A 10,087-nucleotide genomic window follows, 5' to 3' on the forward strand; every position below is an offset into this window, starting at 1 on the left:
AGCTCTAAAATTTCTATTACTCACACGGGACCTTCAAGTGAGTAATTTTCTTCCAAGGTCAACCAAAACATGGTGTCTATGAGTGGCAAACTTTTTCTAGAGTGGGATGTGCTGGTGAAACAAACTTTGACAGAGAGCATCATAAAATCATCTGTTTGCTCTTATCTACCAAAAAGAAAAACCATTACAGTATTTTTTTTAATGAATTAATTTGTCATATTTAAGAAGCTTTGGACAATCTGCAATACTTAAACCAGTTTATTCTCCCATGAAACAGAACCATTCCATATCGAGTACTTACATTATATTATCTCCCTTTTTTTCTTACTTTTAATTTTAAAGACGAATAGACTCAAGTGCCGAGCTAAAATCAGTCTTCTTGATTTGAAGATACTCCTTCCACTTCACAGGCCGATACAGTGGCGGATGATCAGAATCGACCAACTTTTTCAACGGTGAAACCTTGGCATCCCATGGTGGTCCATAAAAGAACGCAGTTGACACACGGTGGCACGTCTTATTCACTACCGCACGATGCAGCACAGACTTGAACTTCCCATTAGAGACAATGTGCATCAAATCACCAACATTAACCACCAAGGCCCCCTCCACCGGCTTAACAGAGACCCACCCTGCACCATCTTTATAGACTTGGAGGCCGTTGATGTTGCTCTGGTTTAGCAAAGTGATGAGGGACGAGTCCGTATGAGGGGCTAACCCCATGGCTCGGTCAGGGTCCGGGCAAACCGGGTAGGAGTTCAGTTGAAGCACACATGGGGTTCGATCACACCCACTTTTGGGCTCGAACCATTTCATATCTTCTTCATTGGTTAAACCCAATGAGCCAAGCATTATTCCCACTATTTTCTCGCACAGTGTTTTCATCTCCGCCTGCCATTGTTCCATCACCTCGCTGCAGCAAAACCCAAAATCACAAACGAATTATGTGGGAAAAGAGACAAAAAGAGTAACAGCTTTTAGAAACAGAAAGCCGAAAGAATAAAACGACAAATTGTTCGCAGACAAATGGACTATCTCATGCATCTCAGCTGTCAGCCATGGAGGAGATGCGGTCACAGAAAATCACACCATCTACAAATTGACATTTGTTCTTTATGCATGCTAAGCAGTGAAGAGAGGATTTTTCTCTGTGGCACATCGAAAAATATTTATGATATAAAGTTTTTGTATGAAATGACAAAAAATATTTTAGGGTAGATATAATTAATAAAATAAATCATTAATTAAAAAAATGAATTTCAAGATAGTATTAAGTGTTCAGTGTGCACCAATCACTGCATTTGTCATCGATTCAGCTTGCAAGTAAGAACTTAGACTCTATATATTTATATGATTATAAATTTATTTAATTGAGTTATAATTTATATATATAGTACTCTATACATTATAATTTAATTATATTATGAAATATCATTAAAATTAAAGTTGCATCGAATAAGTATTTAACAGTATATAGTAATGGGACTGAAAACGTGAAAAAAGAATTTGGCATGATATCGAGGCGAAAGTTAATTTATATATATAGTACTCTATACATTATAATTTAATTATATTATGAAATATCATTAAAATTAAAGTTGCATCGAATAAGTTATTTAACAGTATATAGTAATGGGACTGAAAACGTGAAAAAAGAATTTGGCATGATATCGAGGCGAAAGTTGGCTAGCATGCAAAGTAACGCTCGTACCAGAATTTGGCATGATCTTGAGGCCAGAGTTGGCGAGCATGTTCCTCTGGCGACCCCATCATGCCGAAGCCCTCAGACCACATCAATTTTGGAAAGAAGGGGGAGATACGGGTCAAGCCATATCCGGTGGCTCCTGACGGTGGCCGTGCAACAAGCTGCTTCCGTTCCATGGGCAGCGAGAACAGCCTCCGAGCTTGGAACTCACTTTCAAGAAACAAACTCAATGGAACGCCATGGTTGATGACTTGAAACGCTCCCCATTTCTCACAAGCATGTCTTATGAGGTCATTTGCACCCGGCTCGCCGATATCGATGACAGGCGGCAATGGTTCACCGTCATCGACCGGGTGGTGACAAGGGTCGTCTGAAGGTAAAGTTTTTGTCGACCATGCATGAGAGTCAGGCAGTGTAGAGACATTGTCGAAGTCTAACGGAAGGAGGTAGTTGAAGGTTTGGGTTTGGGAATTCATGGTGGGTTTCATATGAAAGAAAGAAAGAAAGAAAAGATGAGAATTCGGGAGTGAGTGAGGATTGTTTTGTAAGAATGTGACATATATAGACAGTCCTCTATGACTGTTGTTGTCTTGCTTGAATTTTGTCTACATGGTAAGTTCACCCTACTTTGGTAAGTGGAAACCCTACAAATGTATGGAGAAGGGTGGCAATAAAGAATTATGACCAGAATTTGTTACCTATACTAATTTTTGCTTTTACAATTTGCTGGATCTTATCTAGTAATTAATTGAATTAGACATATAAATGGGGTAAAATTAATTAGTCACTGATTATATATGGGATCTTATCTAGTAAATAATTGAATTAGACATATAAATGGGGTAAAATTAATTAGCCACTGATTATATATAGCATCCAAAATTAACCGTATTTTCAAACTATCTTTGGTCCTGGAAGCCCATCCTACAATAAAAATTGAAAAATTAAAATAATCAAAATTTAAAATATTATTATATTATATATAAATAATAGGGTAAACTACTCAAATGACAAATATTATGAGATTGTTGTTGATATGACCATCATACTTTTAATTTTGACAATATGACCACATAATTATCTAAGTGATTTCAATCAAGCCACATGCCCTTAACATTTAATGAAATTGTTGGTATGGTAGTTAATAAAATTGATATAATTAAACATTCGATCTTTAATATTTATATATCCAATTAATTTGTTCTAATTATAATTTAATTTAATAAATTAACCCTTCAATCAGGTGGTGACATATATCAACATATGATCGTGACACATGTCACAATTGACACATGTCAGTGCTTGATTGAAGAATTTTTTATCAGTTTAAATTTATTTAATTAAATTTATTTTAAAAATAAAGAAAATTTATTTTATCATCATTTAATTGGACGGAAAACAAATTAGAGATGAAATGTGTTTATAAAAAATTTGAACTAGATTTATGGGATGGAAGTGGAGCGCCCAAGCCGACCGAATAGTTCAATTGGTTAGTAAATTACAATAAATTCTTTTTAGTTTATATAAAAAATAAAAAATATTCGAATGATATTTCGAACTTAGGCCAATTAATAAAAAACACCTAAATCAGTTAAATAAATATAATATTTTTATAATTAAATAGATTATATTTATTTTAAACCATATTTAATGTAATATTTAATATTAAAAATAAATTTAATATTAGAGATAATATATTTATCTATCTAAATTGATATTTATTTAATTAATATACGAATAAAATTTAGAATAATCAAATCCTAACATAAAATCATAAATCATAAAATCAAACTTCAAAAAATTAATTAAAAACTTGAAATACAAGCTTCGTTATTTGTGCCTTTCACTTTAATCAATAACATAATAATTTATTTATTGATCAGCTACTTGGAACAAAATATATCTTATCATACGTGAGTTTAAAAGGTGGGACTTACAGAACAGATTGTATCCTACATGATATGTCTAGTTAATAATTAAATGTTATTTTAAAACTTATTTATAAAACTATCACCAAGGTGGTAGTGAATAGCCTTAAACCCATGCTTCCGGGTTTGATCTCAGAAAGTCAAACTAATTTTGTGTCAGACCAAAGTACCATTGATAATATTGTCATGGCACAAAAAGTGATACATTTGATGCGATGAAAAACAGACCGAAAAGGTCGGATGGCAATCAAGATCGGCCTGAGAAGGCTTACGACCGGCTTTAGTGGTCTTTCATTGATGATACTCTCCATGATATTGTGCCCGACGATCTTCGACAACTCATCAAGAACTGTGTTTCTACGGTTTCAACCCAAATTGTGTGGAACGGTGGACTCTCTGATATTTTTTGCCCTCTCGAGACATTCATCAAGGTGATTACCTTTCTCCCTATTTGTTTATTCTCTGTATGGAATGCTTAGCTCAGGCAATTGAAAAGGAGGTAGACGATGGCAATTGGCTTCCGATAAAGTTTTGCCGTGGTGGACCTGCCATTTTACACTTATTTTTTTGCTAATCATCTTGTCCTTTTCGCCGAAGCTTCTTTAGACCAACTTGATGTGATTCAGCGGGTCCTCCAAGATTTCAGTTATAGCTCGTACCAAAGCTAAAACCGACATCTATTTTTCTGGAAATGTGGATGATTCTGTCAGGAACGATATTACTGAAGATTTCCAGTTCTCGAAAGTAGACGATCTGGGGAATTATTTAGGGTTACCTCTAATTCATAGGAGGGTTACTCGTGCTACTTATGATTATCAGATCCAATGAGTCTGAGATAGAATGGCCGGTTGGAAAGCGAAGTCCTTATCTCTAGCGGGTAGGATAACGCTATCCAAATCAGTGTTAAACTCTCTCCTTTCTTATGCAATGCAAACAAGTTACCTTTTGAAGGGTATTTGTGCCAAGATAGAACGTCTCACCCGAAATTTCGTTTGGGGCTATTCGGGTGAGAAGAGATGTGGTAATCTTGTGTGTTGGGATCAAGTTTGCAAATCGATTGATCAATGAGGGCTTGGAATCAAACGGATGATGGCTCAAAACAAGGCGTTCCTTATGAAACTTGTCTACCGTCTTGTTGCAAATAAAGACCACTTATGGGCAAGGGTGATGCACTCAAAATACAAATGGGGTGAGGGGCTATCGGGTAATCTGTTTCAGACAGGCTGCTCACGTATTTGGAGGGGTTTAAGCGTGGTTTGGATGGAGATTGGGGGATTGACGTGGAACCTTGGTAATGGTTTGAGTGTGGAATTTTGGAGAGATGATTGGTTAGGCGATGTTGGCCCTTTAATTAACCACTGTCCACAACCCATGAATCCATCTCTTGTGACTCCTGTTGCCACTATGGTTGGGCATAATGGAGATTGGCTTTGGGAGAGTATACGATCCACCCTTCCAAAAATTATCCGTCTATCTCTTGCTGCCATGAAACCTCCATTAGTGACGAGTGGTGAGGATCGTCCAGGGTGGAAATGGGAAAAGAATCGTCATTTTTCTACTTCAAGTGCCTATGCTCGTAGGTTGAGTGATTCGACCGGGGGAGCGAATGGAATTTGGCGAACTGTTTCTTCTTTAAGGGGTCTTCTAAAAGTTAGAATGCTCGTTTGGTTGATCTGTTGAAAAGTCATCATCAAGTGGCCAAAATTGGTGGCCTAATTTTCCACCGAAAGATGATTTGAAAATTAGAAATAATAATTCACCTAAAATGTTGAAAAAAAGTGGAATGGAAAAATTAATTTTAGTCATTAGACTTTAGGGTATTTACAAGATTAGTTCTTAAGCTTTAACTATAAATACCCTAGCTCATGTAGCTTCAAAACCATCCCAAATCATTCTAGCTTTCTTCCAATACTAGAGAAAATTCAGAGAATTTCTTTAGAGTTGTTTTCTCCTTTTTATCAAGAGAGAATTATCATTGTTTTCTCATTGGTAGATCGAGAGAGGTTGTAATTCCTATTTTCTCATAGTGAAATTCTTCTACCAGTGCCCGTGGTTTTTACCCTATATTATTTAGGGGTTTTCCACGTAAATTTTGTGTCTTCTTTATCTTTATTTTTTATTTTCTCAAATTATCAGTTGCGATTTTGCTCTATCCGATAGCCGTCTTACGCAACAATTGGTATCTGAGCCAGATTTGAGTGTGTAATATCTGCTTATTGTCTTTGTGGTTGCCACCAAAAGGTGGATCCTCCAACATAAGAAAGTAAGAAGGTATTATCCATTCTTTGAAGGTTCCAGAGAACTATTCACAATAGTGAAATAGTGGGAGCTATCCGAAATAGAAGCTATGGCAACGAAATTTGATATTGAAAAGTTCAATGAGAGAAATTTCTCATTGTGGAAATTAAAGATGAAGGCCATCCTGAGGAAAGACGGGTGTCTAGCGGCTATCAGTGAAAGGTCAGTGGATTTCACAGATGACAGCAAATGGAACGAGATGGACGGGAATGCTATGACAAACTTTCATCTAGCATTAGCAGATGAAGTATTGTCAAGCACGAGGAGAAGAAGACAACTAAGGAGATATGGGATCATCTCACCAAATTGTACGAGGCCACATCATTGCACAATAAAATTTTCCTTAAAAGTAAATTGTACACTCTCCGGATGCCAGAATCTACTTCAGTGACGGTGCACTTAAACACACTGAACACGTTATTTTCTCAGCTTACATCCTTAAGATGTACAATAGGAGAACAAGAACGTGCTAAACTTCTACTTCAAAGTCTACCTGATTCGTATGATCAACTTATCATCAACTTGACAAACAGTAATGTCACCAGTCTAGTCTTCGATAATGTTGTAGCTGCTGTTCTCCAAAAAGAAAATCGGTGCAAAAACAAGGAAGACAGATAAGTAAATCTACAACAAGCAGAAGCGTTGACAACGATGAGAGGGAGATCAACAAAACGTGGCTAAAGCAGCAGTCACAAACATGGTAGATCGAAGTCGAGAAGCAAGAAGAATTTAAAGTGCTACAATTATGGAAAGAAAGGACACTTGAAGAATGATTGTTGGAGTCTAAATAAAAACTCCAATCCACAAGGCAATACCGCAAACACTTCAGATGATGGAGATGCTCTATGTTGTGAAGCGTCAACCACCATAGAAGGCAGAAAAAGATATCAGATATATGACTCATTGATTCAGGAGCAACATATCACATGACCTCAAGAAGAGAATGGTTCCATCATTATGAACCTGTCTCAGGAGGATCTGTGTATAGTTGTAATGATCATGCCTTAGAGATTATTGGCGTGGGAACCATCAAATTGAAGATGTATGATGGAACAATTAAAGTTGTTCGAGATGTGCGAAACGTAAAATACCTGAAGAAAAATTTATTATCCTACGGATTATTGGATAATAATGCAAGCAAGATTGAAACACGAAAAGGAATCATGAAGGTGTTCCGTGGAGCGCTTGTGGTGCTGAAAGACGAAAAGATAGCAGCAAATTTGTACATGCTGTAGCGAGAGACTTTGCTAGAAGCAGAAGCATCTGTTGCCTCATGTAGCTCAGATTCTACAAAGCTATGGCATCAGAAACTTGGACACATGTCAGAACAAGGAATGAAAGTCCTTGTGGAGCAAAAGCTACTTCCAGGCTTAACAAATATATCACTTCCTTTGTGTGAGCATTGTATAACAAGTAAGCAACACCGGTTGAAATTCAACACATCAAATTCTAGAGGCAAAAGTGTTCTAGAATTGGTTCACTCTGACGTATGGCAAGCACCAACTACATCCCTAGGTGGAGCAAAATACTTTTTCTCATTTATTGATGATTACTCTAGGAGATGTTGGGTGTACCCTATTAAGAAGAAGTCAGATGTGTTTTCAACTTTCAAAAACTTCAAAGCGCAGGTGGAACTTGATTCTAGAAATAAGATCAAGTGTTTCAGAACAGATAATGGAGGAGAATACACAAGCGAAGAATTTGATAACTTTTGCAGGAAAGAAGGCATCAAAAGACAGTTCACAGTGGCGAACACTCCTCAACAAAATGGAGTGGCAGAGTGGATGAACATAACCTTGTTAGAAAGAACAAGAGCAATGTTGAGGGATGCAGGCCTAGAAAAATCTTTCTGGGCAGAAGCAGTCAATACCGCCTGTTATTTGGTGAATCGAGCTCCATCAACTGCAATAGAGCTAAAGACACCAATACAGATGTGGACTGGTAAACCAACTGATTATTCAAACATCCATGTATTTGGAAGTATTGTGTACGTGATGTACAACTCCCAAGAAATCTCAAAGCTGGATCCAAAATCCAGGAAATGCAAATTCTTGGGGTATGCTGATGGAGTCAAGGGGTATCGCTTGTGGGATCCCACTGCCCATAAAGTGATCATCAGCAGGGATGTTATCTTTATAGAAGATAAACTACAAAGAAAAGAAGATAATGATAGCGCTGAAAAGTCAGAGACTATACAGATACATGTGGAAAAAGAGGTCGAACAAGAAGATTCTTCAGAAGCAGAACCAATACATGATGAACAAGAACCAGAGAGTTCTGAAGCTCCAACAACTCATCAATCAGATCGTGTGAGAAGACGTCCCAATTGAAACTCAGATTATGTTATAGAAGGAAATATTGCATACTTTCTTTTAACAGAGGACGGTGAGCCCACATAAAAATAATACATGGGACCTTGTGCCACTACCACAAAGAAGGAAGCCAATTGGTAACAAATGGGTCTTCAAAATCAAGCGAAATGATGACGATCAAGTTGAGAGGTATCGTGCAAGACTGGTGGTCAAAGGATGCTCAAAAAAGGTATTGATTTCAATGAAATATTTTCTCCTATGGTTCGACTAACAGCAGTTCAAGTAGTTTTGGCAATGTGTGCTACATTGAACTTACATCTAGAGCAGCTAGATGTTAACACAGCTTTTCTTCATGGAAATCTTGAAGAAGAGATTTATATGCTTCAGCCAGAAGGTTTTAAAGAAGAAGAAAAAAAGAACTTGGTTTGCAGGTTGAATAAATCTCTGTACAGTCTAAAGTAGGCGCCGAGGTGTTGGTATAAGAGATTTGATTCCTTCATTTTGTGCCTTGGATACAACAGACTTAATGCAGACCCTTGTGTTTATTTCAAGAGGTCTAGTGATAACGATTTTGTTATATTGTTGTTGTATGTGGATGACATGTTGGTTGCAGGACCCAAAAAAGATCATATTAAAGAATTAAAGGCACAATTGGCTAGGGAATTTGAAATGAAGGACTTGGGATCAGCAAACAAGATTCTAGGGATGCAAATTCACCGAGACAGAAGAAATAAGAAGATTGGCTTTCACAAAAGAATACTTCAAGAAGATCTTGTCAAGATTCAACATGCAAGATTGTAAGCCAATTTCTACCCCTCTTCCTATTAACTTCAAATTATCCTCCAGTATGAGTCCTACCAGTGAAGAAGAGAGGATGGAGATGTCTCGAGTACCGTATGCATCAGCAGTGGGAAGTTTAATGTTTGCTATGATATGCACAAGACCAGACATTACACAAGCAGTGGGAGTGGTTAGTCAGTACATGGCGAATCCAGGCAAAGAGCATTGGAATACAGTAAAGAGGATCCTAAGATACATCAAAGGGTCTTCAAATGTTGCATTATATTACGGAGGATCAAATTTACTAATCAATGGGTATGTAGATTCTGACTATGCATGGGATTTGGATAAAAGCAAATCTACTACAGGATATGTGTTTAAAGTTGCTGGTGGAGCTGTAAGCCGGGTTTCAAAATTACAGTTAGTTGTGGCTATATCCACAATAGAAATAGAAATAGAATATATAGCACCTACACAAGGAGCTTGGGCACAATCAAGAGTATGTCTCTCTATTTTGTGACAGTCAAAGCGCCTTGCATCTAGCAAGGAATCCAACATTTCATTCAAGGAAAAAGAACATACGAGTTCAATACCATTTCATTCATGAAAAGGTGGAAGAAGGGACGGTGGATATGCAAAAGATCCATACCAAAGACAACATAGCAGATTTCATGACGAAGGCGATCAACATTGATAAATTTACTTGGTGTCAATCCTCTTGTGGCCTGTCAGAGACGTAAGCAACATGATGGTACAAGGTAGATAGAATGGTGTGAAGATATGATTGTTCCAATCAAATCTTCAAGTGGGAGATTGTTGAAAAGTCATCATCAAGTAGCCAAAATTGGTGGCCTAATTTTCCACCGAAAGGTGATTTGAAAATTAGAATTAATAATTCACCTAAAATGTTGAAAAAAAGAGGAATAGAAAAATTAATTTTAGTCATTAGACTTTATGGTATTTACAAGATTAGTCATTAAGTTTTAACTATAAATACCCTAGCTCATTTAGCTTCAAAACCATCCCAAATCATTCTAGTTTTCTTCCAATACTAGAGAAAATTT

The 10,087-nt window shown here is 36.9% G+C and overlaps 1 protein-coding gene across 1 annotated transcript; it reads right to left on the bottom strand.

Annotated features, from left to right (window-relative positions):
* Positions 1-317: 317 nt before the first annotated feature.
* Positions 318-2,267, bottom strand: LOC120144622 (gibberellin 3-beta-dioxygenase 3-like). Its single transcript, XM_039158652.1, has 2 exons — positions 1,712-2,267; positions 318-913 (listed from the first exon to the last, which is right to left on the bottom strand). Exons 1-2 carry the CDS (start codon positions 2,191-2,193, stop codon positions 337-339), a joined length of 1,059 nt encoding a protein of 352 aa, XP_039014583.1. The 5' UTR covers positions 2,194-2,267; the 3' UTR covers positions 318-336.
* Positions 2,268-10,087: the final 7,820 nt, after the last annotated feature.

Source organism: Hibiscus syriacus, unplaced genomic scaffold, assembly GCF_006381635.1.
Source record: "Hibiscus syriacus cultivar Baekdansim isolate YM2019G1 unplaced genomic scaffold, ASM638163v2 tig00110890_pilon, whole genome shotgun sequence".
NCBI classification, from domain to species: domain Eukaryota; kingdom Viridiplantae; phylum Streptophyta; class Magnoliopsida; order Malvales; family Malvaceae; genus Hibiscus; species Hibiscus syriacus.